General features: G+C 42.4%; 1 protein-coding gene across 4 annotated transcripts in view; it reads right to left on the bottom strand.

The window, feature by feature from the left end:
* The window catches only part of MYO18A (myosin XVIIIA), a 410,894-nt gene that overhangs the window by 116,865 nt on the left and 270,513 nt on the right, over positions 1-23,516 (bottom strand). For all 4 annotated transcript variants that reach the window (XM_073565477.1, XM_073565478.1, XM_073565479.1 and 1 more), the window contains one exon: positions 1,748-1,813. In XM_073565477.1, the coding sequence (XP_073421578.1) occupies positions 1,748-1,813 (66 nt within the window). The remainder of the gene's footprint in view (positions 1-1,747; positions 1,814-23,516) is intronic.

Genomic DNA, 23,516 nt, shown 5'->3' with positions numbered 1-23,516 from the left:
CAGTGAGTGGAGGTGAGAAAGCCTCCTGCGAGTTGTCCCCAGACTAAGTTTATAAACTGGATTCTATCCAGCCAGATTTCAATTGAATAGTCCAGTACAATGTATTGCAAGCTCTCTGCACAGCAATACCAATACCAGCTGCCGACCAATTAGAGGCCAGCAACTGATATCGGTGCATGATGTCACTGCCATGCGCCGGCACACCTACAGTATGTCCGCTACTGGTTTCCAAATGGCCAGACGCATTGGCATTGGTGTGCAGAGAGCTGGTCTCTGTGCGGCAATACATTTCAACTGAATGTGCATTCCAGGACACACGTTTAACAAAAAACACTGCTGTCAGTGGACCCCTGGGCAGGGCCGCAATAGTCAAGGGGTCTATAGTGCCTGCAGGCCACATGTGCAGAAAACAGGACGCCGAGGGAATGTAGGACAGGTGAGAAGTATTTTTTTTTTTTTTATATTCTTTTATCTGTAGGTGAATAACGGCACAATACGGGACATTACTACAATATGGAAACCAGGGTGGGGACTTTACTACAATATGGGGATCAAAATGGTGCATTACTACAAGAGGAGGACTAGGATGGGGAATTACAAAAAAAGGGGACCAGGATGGGGCATTACTACAAGAAGGGGACCGGGATAAGGCATTACTACAAGAAGGGGACCAGCATGGGGCAATACTACAAGAAGGGGACTAGGATGGGGCATTACTACAAGAAGGGGACCAGCATGGGGCAATACTACAAGAAGGGGACCAGGATGGGGCATTACTACAAGAAGGGGACAAAGGATAGGGCATTACTACAAGAAGGGGACCAGGATGGGGCATTACTACAAGAAGGGGACCAGGATGGGGCATTACTACAAGAAGGGGACCAGGATGGGGCATTACTACAAGAAGGGGACCAGGATGGGGCACAACTACAAGAAGGGGACCAGGATGGGGAGATTACCACAAGAATAGAAGCTGGTTGGGGTGATTACTACAATATGGGGACCTGGATGGGGCACTACTACAAGAATGGGACCAAGATGAGGGGTTAATACAAGATAGTGACTAGGGTGGGGAATGTTACTAGAAGATATTTACCAGAATGAGTAAATGGTGCTAACTGTAAGACAATATTACTGTATGTAGCCAATTGGGAGGAAACAAAATTGTAAAAAAAAAAAAAAAACCAAAGCATGCAAAAAATATTTTGCCACTAAAAATGTTGTTTTATATATAAACTAAATAAAAAAAGTGCATGTTTGTTATCTCCACAGTCATAACGACCTAAGCTATAAATCTGTACCATGACCCATACGCTAAATGCCATTTAAAAAAAATAAAACATAGCAAATTTGTTTAAAAAATGATGAAAAGATATATATATATATATATCTCTATCTATCTATCTCTAATATATATATATATATATATATATATATATATATCTCTATCTATCTATCTCTAATATATATATATATAAAAATAGTATCACTAAAAATATCACTTTATCCTGCTAAGCATGCAGCCCCCCAAATGCTATTTTTTTTTCTATGTGCGGCCATATACCCAGCACAGTTTGAGACCCCTGCCTTAACATATGGAACTGCACAGTGTAAAGTTGAAACTGAAAAGCAGTTACATATTTTAACACATCTCTGTTATGTCCATTGAATACATTTCTCATGCCCACAAGGTATTTCTACATAAGAGAACTAACATCCACACATTAGCTCAGCAATCTGTACATACCCTGCTCAGACCCATATGATAACTGCTCTTCTCCAGATCCAGAGATTCTAGAAGTTCTTCTACAGCCTGCAGGAAACAAGAAAGAAATAGGACTTTTTTTTTTTTTTTTTTTAACATTTTAATAAAAGAAAAAAAAAAAAAAAAAACACAATAACACAATTGTCCAGTTATGACATCCCTCATTTACATTGTAAATGAAGCCGTGCATTTGACAAAGCTGTAAAATCCACGGTATATACTGTATTTACTTTGGCTTTATGCGGGTTCTAGAAAAGTAAATCTATCATTATAACCTGATGAGTTACGCTTGTTAAGAAAGGCTATACTACTTAATATTATACAGTCAAGATAAATGACAACCCAGATATATTGGCTGGCCAAAAAAAAAAGTCACTCTTTTGGCCTATATTGGGTGATTTGAGACTTATGGATAGAACTAAGGGACCCAAACAACACATTTCAGATCCCCAACAGGGGGGCTGGACACATGCTGTGCACCCATTTTGCAATCTATTAACAAAAATCTACACTTCATAATGGTATATTAATGGTAAACTTTCCTGGTGGGTGTAATAGAAGATTAGTGATCATAAATAGCATGTTACATGGCGGTCACCAAAACACAAGTTCACGCCAATCAGTCTCTTGAGAATCCAACTAAGATGCCTTGTACAAGCTGTACAGTAAAGGATGGTGCATCCTTGTGAATCCAGTCTACCCTACAAGTGCCACTTAGTACCTTTAATAAATAATGCTCTGATAAGACAAAACGCCCATTACATTTCAGCCATTTCTCAGCAGAAGACAATAATACTTGGCTCTTTAACACTTCTTGTCACGACTTACATTGCCTGCTACTTACTGATTTATAATACTCATTAACACCTTTACTTCTAGCAGAACACGCTGCACATAAATATTAATACATCCTCATGTAGATGTCATTCTATGCACGGTGGTATGCGTGCCACAACTAGGCAAACTCATAATTACTTGCTTTTGAAGGCTGCTAAGCTAACATTGAGGACAACGCAAAAGACAGCTTGGACCAGGTCATGCCCACTGTAATATACCGTAACTTCCACGTACATTGACTTGCTTTAAGTCATTTGTACCAAATCTATGTTAGTGTCACATGGGGAAAGAAAAAAATCTCTGCATTATATGTACTTATATGCACACAGACTCGGACTGGCACACAGGAGGGCAGGGGAATCCCCGGGTGGGCCCCCTACATGAGCAGTGGTTGGCTCAGTACACTTAATACAATACGTACAGACAAGGGCAGCATCTCATTATTAAATTAAACTACCCAGTTTATGATATAGAACCATATGTCAATTTGTGACCAAGGGTCAGGTAACCTTGCATTTTGCTGAATAGTGGTCTCTAAGAACCAATGTCACTGGTGGGCCCTAGACACCACAGTCCGTCACGGTATACAGTAATGTAAAAGTACATGAATTAAAGCAGAGCACCACATCAGAGAACAATCACAGTAATCTTTGCTTTGGGAAAAAACAACTAAATCTCCTTAATACCGGCTGAGTCACTATCCCTTGTTGAATCCTTTCTTCTTACCCACACTTGAGTTTTTGAAAAGTTCAAGTGATCACTGTGCACAGTTTAATGTATACAGGCACAGATAGCAGAAAGTAAAGATTTCAAGACAAGATTTTTTTCTTTTGTTATATATTTTTCTACATATTAAGAATGGAAATGTTTTTATTATTACTACCCAATGCAAATAAACCGCTACTCTACATAAAAGAGTATGATGGTTAGCACTATTCCTTTACAGCGCTGGAGTCCTGGGTTCTAATTCCACCAAGGTCAACAAATGCAAGGAGTTTGCATGTTCTCCCCGTGTTTGCGTGGGTTTCCTCGGAGTTCTCCAGTTTCCCTCCACACTCCAGAGACATACTGATAGGGAATGTAGTTTGTGAGCCCCAATGGGGACAGTGATGATGTTGTCTGTAAAGTGCTGCGGAATAGGATGGTGCTATATAAAGAGAGTAAAATAAATTGATGTACCGTAATACCGGCTAGCACAGAGTCCTCTGGGGCGAGACGCAGTGTTGTTGAGGGAGTGTCAAATAAGTATATGGGCCAAGGTAGTCGTAATGGAACAACTCTTGTTAATTTGCACCTATGTATTGTACGGGACAAGCTATATAATAAAACACGTGCTTACATATCATGTGCTGGATGAAAAGATACAGAGTGGCCTGGTAGCAACAAACAAAGAGAACAGTATTCACCCTTTTCAGTTAGGGCTAATTTATGCTTTTGAGCTTTTGTTTTTTGGATCAGACTTTTATGAACATGGTGAACATGGCGAGAACTAGGTTTTTTTTTATTATTTTTGTATTTAAAAAAGGGGTGGTCCAATCCTTTCCATTTTTTTTCTATGATTTTTAACTTTTTTCGTTAAGTCCCCAGAGGACTTGAACCTGTGATTGTTTGCAGTATACAGTGAAGTTCTATAAAGCCCAGGCAATGAGTGCAAACATGGCAGTGATGGAGGCTTTCAGTAGTCCCCAGGTTGCATAAATGGCATTGGGAACTGGATCAGGATTGCACCACTTAAAGACAATCTGTCATCTAAAATAATGCTATTAACCTGCAGATATGCAGTTAATCTGCAAGTTAAAGATGTTTTGACACCATGAGGCCGCCAGCACAGAGAGCTGTGCTACTGGGAGGAAATTGGCTTTATTCCCTATGACAGCGTTCCACTTTCAATCACAGGCGTAGCACTGGTACGGTTTCAGTCACCGCTCTGTGTATAAAGAGCGGCAGCTGTAGCCACACCCCCGGCAATGACTGACAGCCGGCCCGAATAATGACTGAGCTGTCAGTCAGTACCGGGGTGCAGTTACAGTCACCGTTCTCTAGTGGGGACTTAAACCATGACAGGGAAAATAAAGTCAATTTCCGCTGGGCTCTCAGTGCCGGGACTGCACATTAGTGATCTGCATATTAACCTCATATCTGCAGATTGATAGCCTTATTTTACATGACAAATTCCTTTTAAATGCTGGTTTCAGAGTTCATAAGTTAACAGCAGCAATAGGCGCTTGCTCTGATTTCTGCTGTTGGAGGCTGGTTCAAATCGTTAATAAAATTCAATTAAAACAGGTTTACATTTTGTGGGAGAATTGTAATATTTTACAGATGACAACATAACATTCGAAACACTGCTTCTCCCTGATGCGAACACATAGTCGGAGACCTTCCCGAACATTGTGCCAACCCTTCACATCATGACAGAAAGGGTACAGCAGTGATGCCACTCACCAGAATAAGCCTGCTAACTCTATTCTGAAATGGAGGCCAAAATGAAGACTGCAATGGAATTACTCACGCACCTCAGAATAACTAGAAACAAGGGCTGTATAGCTATAGCATCAAAACTTTCCAAAGTTTCACATGAACACTGACAAGAATGACTTGGAATATTTGGGTATAAAAGGGGGAATCAAGGTGGAAAACTGGAAATGTATTTCAGTAAATCACCAGTGCAAATAGTGGGTAGGATTTTATAAAAATCTTATATTTAAAAGACAGACAATAGAATAATATCATTGTATGGAAGTACTATCTCCGCCATCTACCAAAACAAGCCATATACCGAGTGTTTCATACATCTACCAATGACGCCAAACCACATAAAACAAACCTAGATGATCTGAAGTAGAAACACTATGTGCAATAAAATCCTTTAAAGATAAGGCCGCACACGTGCCGTACTCTAGGAAGAACAAACTATACATTTCAGTATCCTGGGAGAAACCATTATTAAAAGCGGAAGACTTTGGCCTCATTCAGAGATCTGTGCGCATCGGTCACAGATCGGACCGCCGATGCATGTATTGCCAACAGACCTGACCTGAGTGTGACGGCTGCATGTATTTCTAGGAGGATGTCCGGCTCAGGAGAACGGCGGACAGTTCGTGCATTACAGTCCAATCTCAAGCCAATTTGCACAAACGTATGAATGAGCCCATTATCAAAGGTTTCTCCTTTATATTCCGCTCATATTCTTATTTTATACTATATGAAAGCCTGTAATCCATCCTAAATATTATCTTTACAGGAAAAGACTGTTTCATACATCCAACATTCATATTCTGAAGATGACCCACAATGTTTGACCTGCTGTGGGTCTCTTGCAAACGCAACATACTCAGTTGACCTGCGGGGTCGGGATATCGACATACATGAACAATCTATGCTGGATGCATGAAACTGAATATTTCAAGTATTCAGGACAACTTCTTTACCAGGATTTACAAATAGCATTCGTTGAGGTCAACTGTTTTCATAGTTTACTTTTTGGCATGATCCATGATCGAGAGGTGGCATAGCTTTATCCAAGGTTTGTTTTCTAAGGATGTCTGGAGGCTACAGGTGGAAATTTTGAGTAATTGCTTTGCCTGCAGATAAGTCCCACCAGAGGACTAGTATAAGGATATGTCCCACTAGTTTATAGGATAAGTCCCACCAGAGGACTAGTATAAGGATATGTCCCATCAGTCCTACTAGTATATAGGATAAGTGCCACCAGAGGACTTGTCCCACTATAGGCCACTCTTCTCCAAGTACATACAGAGTACACAAGCATGTTTGGGAGGAATTATCCATTGGAAAGGTCTATTCCAGGGTTTAATTCTAGAGTGCATACTTTTACTCTCCTACTAAAAAGTGCAAAATTACTTTATTTTGTATTTCAAATTGTAGGCTTACAATGATCTTAAAGTGACTTTTTAAGCCGCAATTCTTCCATAATTATTAAAGATCTCTCAGAAACTAGAGCCAACTTGGCAAAACCGAAGTCATATTCTTAATCAGCACCATAAACTTAATATAACACCGTTCAGAGATCGCTGGCCCCTCACCAGCTTTATCTTTACATTTGACAAGTTTTGAAGACATTTTAGATCCTCATCGGTTTCCAAAAAGTTGTTTTTTTACCACCTTCTGTAACAATTTCCTCAACAGGAAGAAATAAAACACATTTCCATGCTAGTATATAAAATACATAAAAACAGCACTGTACAATCTGTAAGAGCAAGTTTCTAAATTTCTTTTTTTTTTTTCTTCCGTAATGAAAAGTTTATTGGGTCTTCACACAAAATACAACCAGTCTGTGGTTTTTGTTCCTCGCTTTTCATTCTTACTATACGTATTAAAAGTTAAATTATGATGGCACACATTAAAGAAGCTTGTTTATGAAAAAAAAAAGAAAAAAGGATTATAGTGCAAGATTTTACTAACTTTTTTTTGTTTTCCTCAAGCATTTTAGCATTTTATCTCCAGCTGCCAGTGCACAAATTATGTACAGAGCGACAGAAGATAAAGTTAAGTGTGATGGTCCTTTGGGGAGAGACGGAGGGATAAACCTAGATCGGCTCTTATACCGGTTAACCCTCTCAAAGAACTAGTAAGAACTAGTAACAGAAAATGCATTTCCCATTACTGCATAATCTTCAAGCAGCTTATCACGTTATAGTATGATCCTGGTAATAAAAGAAACTAAGAAAACATATGAACATAAAAATAAAAAACATTAATAATAAAACTAAGGGAATTATGAGAAATTCCATCTACTCAAACGTTTTGATTTTGAGATAAACACACACATTGGACTTGAAATCAACCCTATGAATGTAATATATGTAATGTGCATCATAAGCAGCGATGTGTGAACATGCCCAGTACGGAGAATACCAGTAAGAAATTATTCACGTGTTTTGGGGGGTTTTTTTGTGTATGACAAAACGGAATAATTTTGAACAGCCGTTTTTATAGGTTTTTGGTCTATAAGTCTATTTTTCTTTAGTCCGTGTGGCATCAATTTTTCTTCTATGCCAAAAAAACTTCCAAATCAAGCCTTTCCAAGCTTCTCCTTCACATTAGACTGTAAATAACAGACAGGACTAGGATGCAACACTAGGTGGTGTCTGATTTTTTTATACAAACCCATTGACTTGAATGGGCTTCTTTGATGGACAAATCAAACTTTTAAACATGGCTCAAGGACCCAGCACATTCTTACACGGACTTCACAGACAACTCAATGGTTAAAAAGGGAGCAGTAGCATAATGCTTTATTTCCTTCATGGTGATGCCTCACAATAATGCCATTTGCTAGAGGTTCTACCAGAAGGACAACCTATATGATCTGCTCATTGTCACAAGAACACTGTACAACGTTTTTCCAAAGTGGACAACCCTCTTCTTGATCACTTTTATTTCAATAGCACAAAGCTCAATTCATTTTCTTTGCACTGTCCAGTAGTGAAGAATGCAGAAGAAATTAAAGTGGGAGGGAAAAGCTAAAGTAGGGATATAGCCGGGTTGGTGGACTTCTGGACGAGCGAGGTTGGTGGACTTATGGACGGGTAAGTGTCCTGGGTGCTGGGTACCAGAAGCCAACAAATCCCAATTATCACCTATCCACAGAATGGATATTTCTCCTGAGGACGCCCTCAGGTAGTAATTGACTATTGCATTTGTGACCATTGGCGGTGTGTCAAGAATACAAGGAAGAAATACAGAATAGAAGCTACAGAGGAGGGCAAATACTTATCATTTTAATATTAAGACGTCTGGGGCATTAAAAAAAAATAATTTACATCCCCTGGAAAACCCCATTAAAAACTCAACACATTCTCTGCCCTTTTATTTCTAAATCAGGACCAAGTTCAATGAGTTAATTAAAGGAAGAAAAAAAAACATCAATTACATTAGTAAATTAAAAAAAAAAAAAAAAAAAAATACTTTTGTGAACTGGCACGCTGGAATTACTTTGTAAATTAATGATGACTCATGCAAATAAGCCGTTTAGCATTTCTAATCTCTTGCCAGTAGGGACCGTGATTTTATTAAGAGCAAAAGAATTGTTCTCTCCGGGCCTGCAGAAAATGAATTGTAATGCGCTGGCCTCCTGGGTATTCAGAGATCAGCTATGTTTAGTGTACCGCCATACAGGCTTCTAGCGACTCCGCGGCGTTTACGACTTCTGCACTTGTACAGGGTGACCCGCTGAGGGCTAAAGGCTTAATGAACAGCATCCTGACCTCAGCACATTAAACTTTACATGGCTGAACTAGTATCATCCTCTGTAGCTTTATACTGACGAGGCAGAGAAAGATATGGAGAGTGAATCAACAGCAACGAACCGTCACAATAGTTAAAAGGGATTGTATCAAGTTTTGTAGTTATCCCCATCCTTAGGTTAGAGGATAATTTCTAGATTACTTGGGATCCACGGGAATCCACAAGAATAGCGATCTGAAGATCCCCATCTGGATGGAGCAGAGGTCAAGAATATGCATTTCCCCTCCATTTATTCCCTATGGGAATATCAAAAAAAGTGAAAACAGCAACTCTGTTACCTCCAGAAGTCCCACAGAGAATGAATAGAGTGGAGGTCCAATTGTCACACTATTCATTCTTTAGTGTCCTTATCTATAAATCAGTTAAGTTCCCAGAGGTTGGAGCCCCAAACAATAGGCCAACCATGACCATGAGCCCAAAGGTGGTCAGCAATCTTGTGTATGAGGGGGCTTCCCAACTCTTCCTCGACAGATGACATTTAGGGAGATAAGGTTAAGAAAATGTGAACTTAAAGGGACAATTCTTTAGTTCTCTGCTCTTCCCAATGAAATCATATGAACATTTGGCAAAGTCTAGAGAGATAGTTTTCAGGCGAAAAAGTGTTCAGTTGCAGCTGTAACAATCAGCTGGGTTTAGACACTGTTGAGTTTGCTAGCAGATAATCATACGCTAAAATACTATGCTGCTCATTAAAGGGGTTGTCCACATTCAGGAAAGTGAATTCCAAGCACTCTAAAATACTTGAATTACAAACACAGCAGATACTCATCCTCTCCAAGTCCAGTGTGGCATTAGAAGCCATCGGACTCTCGTAAACTGTAGGAAACACGTTATTCTACATGTGACCAGAAGATTCATAACTGGATGGGAGACAAGTCAGCAAACTGCTCAAAGGAGCGCTCTCATATCCATTGAATTCTGTGCCTTCGGCTGGTCCTCTCATCAATAATGGAATTAGTAAGAACACCATTCTAGAATGGAGAAATCAGATAATTTGCTAGAAGGCTATTAAGCAAGCAAAATGTGCAGCACTCGTTAGATGGCCACTAAATTGTCAGGCTGCTAAAGTAAGCACCTGAAAAGTCTCTTTGCAGTAATTCACGGAGCCCATAAAATGGCATGCACATTATGTGAAAATCAGTTTATGTTTTGATAAAATGAAGAACATTTTTATAACAAATGCCAGAATGCTAAAAGCTTTATTATCACATTTAGATCTACTGAACAATTTAAAAGGATACCAGATGTATTTAACCACTTTATCTGTAAGCCAAACAGTCGGGGCATGAAACCGTTAAATGACAGAAGCCATAGTAAAGCAGCTTTTATCTATTAATAGTGGGTCAGTGAGGCCCTTGTAGTATATCGCACAGATCCCATTCAGGGGACCCAAAACTGTCCAGCTCCCATTCTTCTGCTCTCTCCGTTACCAGTTTCACTTTCTTCACACGTCTGTATAAAACGCGTATGTGAAAAAACGGTATCGGAGTCATCTGTGTGTCTGTTTTTACTATCAGTGTTTTTTACAGGAATAGAAAAAGAAATTAATTACAAAAGTTTCTCTTCTACTTTGCAATTTAAAATAAGGACAGCACACGGATATCACACTGGCAAGATTGCATTGCGCACGCACCGACTATGGAGGACAACTACTCAAATTTCCGAAAATATTGCAGACGGCGGACAAGGATGAGGTGGAGGAAAGGAGACGAAACACCGCCAATCGGACCGGATACAAGGCATTTAAATAGCCCACCAAACTGAGGTGACAGATTCCCTTTAAAGGGGTTTCCCACAACACGCCTCTACACTAGCAGAGCCACTAAGCTCATGAAAGCAACCAGAGACCGGCGTAGGGGCACAGAGCCGGTACTGGACCCGGGAAGGGTAAGCACTTTGCTTGTTTTATTTGTTTATAGCAATGGCAGCATGTGATGAAGGAGTTAACTGCTCCTACCCCCCCCCCCCCAGGGCCTGTAAGCATCTTGAACAAGGCAGGATTTAGGGCTCCAATGTTTGATAGCAAGGCCTTTTAGTATGATAATGAGATAAGGCCCAAAACAGAACTTCAAAGCTGAGTAGGAGCCACGCCAGCATGGGGCAGGAAGGGACCTGGGGGCTTCAATTAGAAAATACCGGTCAGCTAGACACAGAAATACACATCCATTGTCTCTCCCTGCCGCCCCGACTCCATCCTAGGATCATGAGCACATCTTTCGAGTTATGGACTTATGAAAAATATCCGAGTGACCCTGAGTAAATCGCGCATCTGGCAGTGCGACTCCTGAGGGGGTAAGGGTTCTAGGACCTGAGATACATAGATTGGCCCTCCACAGCGACCCAATGGGGCCATGTTTGCTCTCCACACGACAGGCAAAACAAACCGCATTCACTGGTACCTCTCATGTCCTGATCCGATCATGCTGTTGAAAGTTACCCCCTTTCTTAGATATTGGGAATAAGTTCTGCAGGGAGCTAAAGGGTGGAGATTATTAGCCCACTCTCTGACACAGGGGGAGGGACCTAGCGTGCTTAAGAACTAGCAGCCCATGGCAGAGTGTCACTCTCACAGAAGAACCAGACGATGATGATCTAAGAAGGAACTGGGGACAGATCGGCCAAGGGGAGCAGCGCCCATGCTTTGGGGTCTGTCCGGTAACTAAGATTCTTGTACCTGTGGACTGCAGAACTCCCGGCACCCACATGCAACCTACAATCTGGTAAATTGACCTCCAGCTTAATATCTCTAATTCTTGTACTCTTATTGTTATATTTTACTCTGACTGCAAATCCACTGTAATTCCATTGTATAGCTTACTGAATATTTCTGTAATTATCTAGTGCACCCTTAAGGCAATTAAACCATAAAATTAATCTTGGGCTGATGCTTTTACTCTGATTACGAATCTTAGAATACCCAGCGGGTAACAGGACATCCTCTCAGGCGGCCATTTGCTCTAGGTGCAGTTCCCTTACTGACCTGAGAGACAAAGGGGGCGCCGGAGAGCTGTGCCTGTGTAGTTACGTCACATTGGTGACGTGGGATGAACGGGTCCTGTTCTTCCACACAGCATATAGCAGAATGTTTTCTAAAACAGGACAACTCCTTCAAAAATGAGCATTAGAAGTGTCTCCACACTCCCACTTTCTTCTTGGGCTCATAAATTTCCCATTTTAATGTCAGCATTATACAATCATTCAGACATGGATTTTCAAAGTAAGTACACCAGTCTCACCCAGAGTAGGAGTTTTTTTTAAATAATGTATACAGTATTACTCAGATCCCCTTTGATAATTTTAGTGTTTCAATTTCCCACATACGGTATATGGAAGGTAGGCTATAAAACTAAACAGATCTATTGTTATTGTTGAACATTTTAAAGGGCCAGGGCCCCCATACAGATTAGGTTAAAGTGACCAAACCTGCCAATATCAGTCGACAGTCTCCAGTGCATGGGGGCCTCCCAATGTTTCTCAGATAGGTGATGTTTGGAAAAAAGGAATTCAGTACACCAGATTTCCAACAACCTGTTGATCTCCAGGTAGCGGCTCTCATGTATATCACAGGAGCCGAAAATTCCCAAAAGAGGGTGAGATGGGGAAGATGAGGCTCTAAGGGGTAACGTTTCTCCTTGTGCAAAGTGGCGCACCTGACATGCCAGGTGAAGGAGGATTATAGGCCATGCAAAGTTCCTTTGGGAAATTAGATATGCAAATTGTCTCTTCAGAGAGGAAGAGGACTTGAATGCTAGTGTCACATATCGGAAGTAGTAACCCTAAAAGTCAAAATCGACCGTTTAATGAGCAATGCTGCATGGCTTAGGATAAAAGACAAAGCAGAAGTTCAATTTGCAGACACGTGTTTCGGAAGGTTGCACCTCTTCAGTGCAAAGCATGAGATCGGATTTGGCTGCATGATAGGTCAATAAATGGGATCTAAGTGATATGGTTTCTCTGTGTGACGAGTGACGTTTAATTTCCCAGGTCCTACAAGTTTCCTTTCACTGGCATATCAGGTATGTCACGCTCAAAAAGGAGAAACGTTGCCCCTTAAACTCCAGTCAGAGGACTCTCATACAGCCAAATCAGATATCATGATTTGAACTGAGATGGAGCAACACATGTTTGCAAATTGAGATTGTGGTTTGGCTTTTCTTTCTTTTTTTTGTGGCAGGGCCCATTAAAGGGTTGATATTGACTTTTACGTAGAATTTCTACTTCCAGTAGGTGGCGCTTCTCTCTGAAGGGGCAATTTGCACATTGGGAAAATAACTATCAACCAAATGACTGTTTCGCAGACCACTAAAGTCCAGTGAAAGAGGATCTTGTTAACTCACCTGGCTTTTTTTTTTTTTATTTTAAGGCTTCATTCATACCTGCATTTCAGCTTTCATTTACAATTGAGGCCACAGTAAGTTATCAGATACACATGTCCAGGGCCTGTCTGGTCATTGGCTGTCTTGTCTGCTACATTAACAGAATCGGTGTTCTCAAGACACCTATACTGTTAAAGAGTTGTGATGGAGCACAAAGTCACTGACTCCGTCACTTACCCCAGCAGGTCAAGATTAACATTAGAAATCTTGGTCTTGTAGTAAATCTTCCTTTCCTCCATCCAGGGTAATATTAGTAATATATCCCATCTGGTTCTTGGGCCTGTGTGATTTCAAATGCCAGGGCTGAATATCAGCCCCAGTCCGTACCTGCACATGTCCCTCTGGAGGACTCATCTTGTCAACGTGACCCAATTTTAATGCATAATCTCTCAATGACCCCCTGGTGGAAACCGCCAATCTCAAAGCGACCATCCATGACCAACTCAATATTTAAAGGACATGAAACAGGACAACCACAAAATGCGTCCCTCAGGCCCCCTAATCCTGGATACTTCTGGAGCAATAACGGCAACTTTACATGTTAATATATTTCTCTTCGGGAAATTTGTGTAAGTAACCATGAAAGCAAATTAAAAACCTTTAGGGACTGCAAGCATTCTTCAAAAAACAGGTACGATTCAGACATGACTTATCAAAATTTTTTATATTTTGCCTGGAGCTCAATTAATTATATATTTTACATCACGTCAAACCGGATCCCAGAGCCATTATCAATATTCTCATTGTGGCAAAGATGGGAATGTGTTAAGTTTACTATATAAATGATATATAAAAGGGATATTCGACCATTACCTAGCCATTGAGGGACATTACAGCTAGATGAGAAGATTTATTAAAATTACCTGCGTCAATGGAGAAAGAGTCCAAAAATTGTGCTAGAGGTGTTCAATATGAATTGCAGGTTTGGGTCCAGTAAAGTGAACTGAATGATAGATTTTTGATGAACTGGTCGTAGAAAACAGAACATGGATGCCGCTCACCACCCATCGGCTTCTAGCAGCCCCCGGCAGGCACCAGTCGCTCTCCTGCAGAATTAGCAGTCATGCCAGCATATGGACAGAAACGCCATGGCTGCCCCCGTGCTTCACTTGTATTTTTCTATTACCGTTGGCTTTGTTAAGCAAACAAGCTAAAGCCCTGGATTGAATTCCCAGCGGCCATCAGACACGCACAGGTGGTGCATATTACATGAGGAGTCGGCTCTTGCAAACACGCTGTCAGGTCGCGGAGTCTCGGGGTGACATTTAATGCTAAACAGCGAAGAATAGCAGCAGCGTCTAAACAGCACAATAAATGGCACCGAGATGCGCAGATGCTCAGGTGACTATTTCATGGGCTGTGCAATTACACAAGATGTGGAGTCCTGCTACGTTCAGGTTATTATTCTGCTGAATGCCTTGTTCTGCCGCATGATACATTGGCTCAGGGCACGGCTCATCTCACTCCCGGCAGAAAAATTATTTCTGGCTCCCAGTCGAGGACAGTTAACCACAGGTTTCAGGGTGGAGCCAGGCTAACCCTTCTAAATCCTTAGTTTTAAGGCCATAATAGTTCCTGCAACCTCAAAAGTAGTCTTCCTAGTCATATATGCAGGTCTTGGGTCATAAAAAAAAAAAAAAAAAAGGGAAAAACTAGATTTCCTCTAAGGCCGGGGTCACGCTTGAGAGTGCAATGTGAGTCTCTCAATACCCGGCACTGCCGCCGGTGGTTCGGGCCAGAGCGCTCAGCTGCACAGAAACACATGACGCCACACACTCCGGTCCCAAGTGCTGGCAGCAGTGCCGGGTATTGAGGAGAGAGACTCGCATTGCACTCGCAAGGGTGACCCCGGCCTAATGCTTACAAAACTGAAAAATAGATAGTCTATGATGTTACATAATACTTTATTTTCACATTTTACACTGGTTTTAAATAAATATTGCCTAAATGACAAAATTCCAAAATTAAAAATTCTTGGAGGAGGAGGGGTTTGGTGGGGTTTTGTATAATTAGATACATGGAAGGATATATAACACTTAACAGGGACATGTGGTACTGATGACCTATCCCTAGGATACCTCCTCAATATCAGATAGGTGGAGGTCAGCCTCCCAACGCCACCAACCAGTTGCTAGCAGCCCCTGCCGGCAGCCGGATCTGAGCGGGGCTGCGCTGTGACACGCCGCTTAATGAAGCAGCGCATTGAAGGTCCATTTAATGCTGCTGGCGAATGCTGCACTTGAGCTCCTTTATAAAAAAATTAAAAATAAAATGGAGCTGACTGCAATACCTGGAGTGGCCACTAGAGATTGAAGGAAGTGGTGTAGAGCAGCTCCACTCAATATTTTCTCCAGAGACTGTTGGAGCTGCTAGTAACTGATTGTTGGGGGGTTCCGGGTGTTGGACAACCTCCAATTTCATATTCCAAAACTTTGGGAAAGACAAGTAATGCATAGGAGTTTGCATTATTAGTTGCGTGGTTCACTGCATAGCTCTACCATCCATCCCCCGCGTCTTGCCTTGCTTCTGAAAGTCATCAATATTAAATTCTTGGAAAACCCCTTTATTGTCAATGCAAATAATCCAATGTAATCCCTGTTTGGTTGTCCCTATGACTCGCCTATGTACATGCATTGACTTGAAACTGGAAAGTTATCCCATCTTTTCTTGATGCTGGCCTGCTTTATATATTTTAAGACGATTGTGTTTCCTTTATGGGTTGTATTGGTTTTTTTTCTGCACATTTATCATCATAACAGATCATCATATTATGTGCTGCTTAATATTTTAAACCCTATCAGCCCAGTTTTAAATAATGAAGCCAACAAACACGAGAGCGGCTCGGTGGCCGATCCCTACAGCATGTACTATTTATGTTACAAACATGAATTACAGACGCTGCTCGCAATGATGCATCCATAATCACAAGCTAAGTTGGTCATGCATTGAAAACGCGCTGTCCCTCCACCTCTGGAGACATTTCACGGTCTTGAAACCGTCAATGGTAAACTCTAAAATCTAATTTCGCTTGACAACCTGTACTAGGCAGCCAGGATCCCCGATGAGCACTGCAGAGGATATGCCATTTAGGCATTGTGCACAAAAACAGCTAACATTGTCTGCCCAGCCCCCTTATAAGACAAAGAGGAGCTTAAGGTCCAGAAATCTCCTTACTTGTGTAAGATAATGGTGTCCAGTAATGCAGACCCGTCACATGCCATTCCCTTATCGGATCAAATCTGGAGCGATAACGCCACCCATATCTAGAAGCGCAGCGTGAAGCTCCTCAAAGAGCGGCAGCAAGCGATGGATAGCGAAGAGCAAGAGCACAAATCATAATGCAAACTTATTCCCGACGTGTCGTTCCCAAAGTTATGGAATCCTCTGACAAGAACATGAAGGACAAGAAAGAAGGAAGATACAAAGCCGATTTCTCTACCTGCCTTCGCCTTCTTCAGCGGTTTTCTATGACAGTACTGGATCACCGATTGTTTACTCAGGTTTTTACACATTGATTATAGGCAGCAAAATCTTTAATTATTATTTATTTATATAGCACCATTGATTCCATGGTGCTGTACATGAGAAGGGGTTGCATACAAATTACAGATATCACAGTAAACAAACTAACAATGACAGACTGATACAGAGTGGAGAGAGTACCCTGCCCTTTCGGGCTTACATGCTACAGGATGGTGGGGAAGGAGACAGTAGGTTGGTGGGTTGCAGCAGTTCCGGTGTTGGTTGAGGTGATATCACCGGTAGTGGTGAGAGAGAAGGAGGTAGCGGGGTCATTGCAGGCTGTAGGCTTTCTTGAAGAGGTGGGTTTTCAGGTTCCGTCTGAAGGATCCAAATGTGGTTGATCGTCAGACTTGTTGGGGCAAAGAGTTCCAGAGAATAGGCGCTATTCGGGAGAAGTCTTGGAGGCGGTTGGGTGAGGAGCGAATAAGTGTGGAGGAGAGAAGGAGGTCTTGGGAGGACCGGAGATTACGTGAGGGAAGGTATAGGGAGATTAGTTCAGAGACATATGGGGGAGACAGGTTATAGATGGCCTTGTAGGTCAGCATTAGTAATTTGAACTGGATACGCTGAGGGAATGGGAGCCAGTGAAGAGATTTGCAGAGGGGAGAAGCGGAGGAGAGAGATGAATTAGTCGGGCGGCAGAATTAAGGATGGACTGGAGAGGTGCGAGGGTGTTAGCAGGGAGACCAGAGAAAAGGATGTTGCAGTAGTCGAGGCGGGAGATGATGAGGGCATGCACAAGCATTTTAGTAGATTAAGGGTTGAGGAAAGGACGGATTCTGGAAATATTTTTGAGCTGGAGGCGACAGGAGGTAGAAAGAGCTTGGATGTGCGGTTTTAAGGACAGGGCAGAGTCAAAGGTTACTCCGAGGCAGCGGACTTCTGGTACTGGGGAAAGTGTGATGTCATTAATTGTTATAGCTAGGTCGGGTAAGGAAGATCTGTGAGATGGAGGAAAGATGATGAGTTCAGATTTGTCTACATTGAGTTTGAGGAAGCGAGAGAAGAAGGAGGATATGGCTGATAGACACTCTGGGATTCTGGACAGCAGAGAGGCGACGTCTAGGCCAGAGAGGTAGATCTGAGTGTCATCAGCATAAAGGTGGTAGTGGAATCCGTGGGACTTTATGAGTTGCCCCAGACCAAGTGTATAGATTGAGAAGCGTAGGGGTCCTAAAACAGAGCCTTGGGGGACTTCCAACAGAGAGAGGGTGGGATGAGGAGGTGGTGTGGGAATGGGAGACGCTGAATGTGCGGTTGGAAAGGTATGAGGAGATCCAGGATAGGGCAAGGCCTTTGATGCCGAAGGAGGAGAGGATCTGTAGTAGGAGGCAGTGGTCAACTGTGTCAAATGCAGAGGACAGGTCTAGAAGCAGGAGTATAGAGTATTGTCCATTTGATTTGGCTGTAAGTAGGTCGTTAGTAATTTTGGTCAGGGCTGTCTCAGTGGAGTGATGGGGGCGGAAACCAGATTGTAGATTGTCAAAGAGCAAGTTAGATGATAGGTGGGAGGAAAGTTCAGCGTGGACGTGCTGTTCCAGGAGTTTGGAAGCGAATGGAAGCAATGATATTGGGCGATAGCTGGACATAGCGGTTGGGTCGAGGGTTGACTTTTTAAGGATAGGCGTGATTGTGGCATGCTTGAAAGCAGAAGGGAAGGTACCAGACGGTAGTGATAGGTTGAAGAGGTGAGTTAGGGATGGGATAAGTGTGGTGGTGAGGTTGGGGAGGAGGTGGGATGGGGTCAAGTGCACAGGTTGTGAGGTGTGATTTGGAGAAAAGGCGATTAAGCTCCCCTTCAGTGATGTGACGAACAGCACGGCCAGTGCCACCAATACGTGACGATCCCACCACTGACACGGATTTGTCAGCGGACGGAGGGACCCGACGCACTGCCGGCACACGGCTATCACAGGCACAGTGGGGGCTTATCTTAGTTATCCCATCACTGGCACCGTGTGACCAAAACACAGCAATCTAATCTTGCTCTAACAATGCTCTAACCCCCGCAGGGGGGTATTTTGGATGCCCTACCACTGCTAACAACCTTCCAAGAACTGCGGGGATTTATGTATATCCCACTTTCTCAGTTCCACTTTGGAACTCGCAGCTCTCCGGCGCCCCCCTTACCCCTCAGGTCAGTCAGGGAACTGCACCTAGGATAATTAGTCGCCGGATGGGCTGCTTGTTGTGCACGGGCAATTAGACTACTGCAGTAAGGGAATTATCAATGCTGTGGCCTCAACCACTCATTCAGCAATATAAGACCCTTCCAGACTGCCAACCAGCCTAACCAACCACACGCACCACGCTGCCACCAGCCACACTTTACTTAATCAGAGAGTTAATTAAGCGGGTCTGTGGCAAACCCCCAAATTAGTAGCGATTATCTAAAAAAGGCGCATAGTTCGTTTCTTAGAGCATGGAGACAGAGCTGATAGATTTTATCATTTATTCCCAAAAGGGCAGTAATTACATAGATAAAAGTTGCTATAAAGTTGAGACATTAAATATGCACAATACAAATATATGAAAACAACAAGGATTAAAAGGCAGAGCAACACTTACATGTGCTTAGGTGGTATTAATTCACTTCTAAAGCCATTTTCTCATTCCAGTGTTCTTTAAAAACACATGGAGATCACACTTGTACATCCAAAGGAATTTTGTATAGATAAGGATTAGAGGTGTTCCCATCTCGCTATTTTGCTTTTTACACGGGCTGATGACAAAGTTCAGAAGGAACGCTTAAAAGGGGTGAAGGAAAATACCACGCATCCAATATAGGTGACAACTTATTGAGCAGAAGGTGTCCAACCACAGGGACCAGAATGAGGGATTATTATTCCAGATGGGGCCCTTTTATCCCCGCTAGAGAGAAGCAGCAGTGTGCATGCGGGACCACCGCTACAGTCATTCTATGTGGGGCTACTCTAAAGGGAATGACTGGGGCGACAGTAAAGCATATGCACTGCCGATCATTTCTAACAATGATAAAACTGCCTCATTTTGCAACTGTGGTCGGTTCCCCGCTAATCAGTAAGCTACCACTAGTGATGAGCGAATGTGCTCGCATAAGGTGTAATCTGAGCATGCTCAGGTGCTAACCGAGCGTCTTCGACGTGCTCGAATAATACGTTCGAGAGTCCATGGCTGCATGTCTCGCGGCTGTTCGATACCAACACACATGCAGGGATTGACTGTCAGCTGCAACATGTGCAGGGATTGCCTAACAAACAGCCGTAAGACATTCTGCCGCAGGGAATTGAACATATTATTCGAGCACACTGAAGACACTCTGCTAACACCTGAGCATGCTCATAACACCTGAGCATGCTCATAACACCTTACCCCAGCACATTCGGTTATCACCTATTCATGGATAGGCGATCAGTGGTTTTCGCCACACAGCACCTTCAATGCCAACTGCTCCGTGTAATATGCCCAGCGATCAGAAGACAAAAGTAACAGATTGCATATTTTATGTGGGATTAAAATGGTTGTTTTCCTGCAGCATATCCCCGCATGTAAACAGGGGTGTAAGGCCAACATTAACGATGGGAGGAAAATGAACAATTGCATAAACAATCATTCATAAAGGCCTCCTTCTGATCACTGCTAGATAAAACTATCCTTAACCAGAGACTATCAATTTCCCATACCAATGATTGCCGTTTGCTATAGGCAATTTATCTGCCTGTGAAAAAGGACCCGATACAGTATCCTCGCTTCCTCGGTGAATGAAGAGCACAACCAGAGCTCTATTCTTCATCCACCTGGATGCAGGTGCCGTCCTATTGGATATTGTGTGACTGGCAATTACTAATTTAAAAAAAAAAGTCCAGGACAGGACCATTCATCAAGTCAATCGAGACTTTGAACCTTCTGTCTCCAAACGCTCAAATTAAAAAAAGTTCAAGATTTTATTTTTTTAATATTGGCAGAACTTACTAATGTTAAAAATAACAAACGAAGTCTTACTCGCCAACCTCATCTGCTGCTAGGTCTTTGTTGGCAGTCTGCAGCAGTGATGTCATGACTACGGCTCAGGTGAACGCTGCAGCCAATCACTGGGCTCAGTGGAGATGCAGAGGTAGTCTGTATGAGATCGCTGAGCCCAGTGAATGGCTGCAGTGGTCACGTGGGCTGTAATAGTGGGGTCACTTCACCCTATCAACAAAGTCAGGGGCAGCGGTGGAGAGCTGGCACTGGAGTAATCACAAGGCTTATTAGAAAAATAAATAATGAAAAAAAAAACTAGATAATTTGGCTAAGAAAAATTAGGCTACAGATATTTACAATAGATTTTTTTTACAAGAGATAACATGTAAATCTGCAGTATTTTTCTTGGTCATAGAATAAATCCTTCAGTTGTTCTAAATATGAGGCCTTAAAAACATTAGGTAATTAAAATTAACATATAAAATAAAAACAGAGGCATAATAAACCTCTTGTTATGCCCAGGAATCCAGTGCAGGCTGCAGTGGTCAGATAACCAACGTTCCCCCCAGATAATCCCGTGAGACGTGGGCAACTAGATTATTACAAGAGGTGGAAGGCCTCTCATATGAGGAGAGGTTGGAAAAGTTGGGCTTTTTAGCTTAGAAAAAAGACGCCCGAGAGGGGATCTCATTTACATGTATAAATATAAGTGTGCGTATGCGTTTTTTTTTTTTTACTCCTTTCGGCGGACCCAAAAATGCAACAGGTTGCATCTTGCGCGCTTAGGCGCACACCTTGAAAAAAATGCATGCGCACGAAAACGCATACGAACGCGTGCAAATGCAAGACCATGCACCCCCCCATGTTAAACATAGGTACGCATGAAGCATGCGCATGGTCGCGCACGATGCGCTGCGCAAAAAACACTAATGTGAAACTAGCCTTAGCCTGCACAAGTAAGACCTCAAAGTCCATGGCAGTGGCTCCTGATTGGAAATATGCTTTTCTTTATACTTTATGACCACCATCAGATCAGAGGGCCTACAATGTAAGTAGCCTTACTATGTTATATCCTCATTACATGTACCGCTATCCCAGTGTCTGATTATGGATGTACAGTGGGGAAAAAAAGTATTTAGTCAGTCAGCAATAGTGCAAGTTCCACCACTTAAAAAGATGAGAGGCGTCTGTAATTTACATCATAGGTAGACCTCAACTATGGGAGACAAACTGAGAAAAAAAAATCCAGAAAATCACATTGTCTGTTTTTTTTTTCATTTTATTTGCATATTATGGTGGAAAATAAGTATTTGGTCAGAAACAAGCAATCAAGATTTCTGGCTCTCACAGACCTGTAACAACTTCTTTAAGAGTCTCCTCTTTCCTCCACTCATTACCTGTAGTAATGGCACCTGTTTAAACTTGTTATCAGTATAAAAAGACACCTGTGCACACCCTCAAACAGTCTGACTCCAAACTCCACTATGGTGAAGACCAAAGAGCTGTCAAAGGACACCAGAAACAAAATTGTAGCCCTGCACCAGGCTGGGAAGACTGAATCTGCAATAGCCAACCAGCTTGGAGTGAAGAAATCAACTGTGGGAGCAATAATTAGAAAATGGAAGACATACAAGACCACTGAATCTCCCTCGATCTGGTGCTCCACGCAAAATCCCACCCCGTGGGGTCAGAATGATAACAAGAACGGTGAGCAAAAATCCCAGAACCACGCGGGGGGACCTAGTGAATGAACTGCAGAGAGCTGGGACCAATGTAACAAGGCCTACCATAAGTAACACACTACGCCACCATGGACTCAGATCCTGCAGTGCCAGACGTGTCCCACTGTTTAAGCCTGTACATGTCCGGGCCCGTCTGAAGTTTGCTAGAGAGCATTTGGATGATCCAGAGGAGTTTTGGGAGAATGTCCTATGGTCTGATGAAACCAAACTGGAACTGTTTGGTAGAAACACAACTTGTCGTGTTTGGAGGAAAAAGAATACTGAGTTGCATCCATCAAACACCATACCTACTGTAAAGCATGGTGGTGGAAACATCATGCTTTGGGGCTGTTTCTCTGCAAAGGGGCCAGGACGACTGATCCGGGTACATGAAAGAATGAATGGGGCCATGTATCGTGAGATTTTGAGTGCAAACCTCCTTCCATCAGCAAGGGCATTGAAGATGAAACGTGGCTGGGTCTATCAACATGACAATGATCCAAAGCACACCGCCAGGGCAACGAAGGAGTGGCTTCGTAAGAAGCATTTCAAGGTCCTGGAGTGGCCTAGCCAGTCTCCAGATCTCAACCCTATAGAAAACCTTTGGAGGGAGTTGAAAGTCCGTGCTGCCAAGCGAAAAGCCAAAAACATCACTGCTCTAGAGGAGATCTGCATGGAGGAATGGGCCAACATACCAACAACAGTGTGTGGCAACCTTGTGAAGACTTACAGAAAACGTTTGACCTCTGTCATTGCCAACAAAGGATATATCACAAAGTATTGAGATGAAATTTTGTTTCTGACCAAATACTTATTTTCCACCATAATATGCAAATAAAATGAAAAAAAAAAAAACAGACAATGTGATTTTCTGGATTTTTTTTTCTTAGTTTGTCTCCCATAGTTGAGGTCTACCTATGATGTAAATTACAGACGCCTATCATCTTTTTAAGTGGTGGAACTTGCACTATTGCTGACTGACTAAATACTTTTTTTCCCCCACTGTATATCAGACGTAGAGTACTTTCAGCACACAGAACAGATCCTCCTACACACAAATCACTCTTTACAGCATCGCTGTAC

This window comes from Dendrobates tinctorius, unplaced genomic scaffold (genome assembly GCF_039654945.1).
Source record: "Dendrobates tinctorius isolate UK_male_01 unplaced genomic scaffold, ASM3965494v1 ptg000016l, whole genome shotgun sequence".
NCBI lineage: Eukaryota > Metazoa > Chordata > Amphibia > Anura > Dendrobatidae > Dendrobates > Dendrobates tinctorius.
This window is presented reverse-complemented; position numbering and strand designations above follow the sequence as displayed.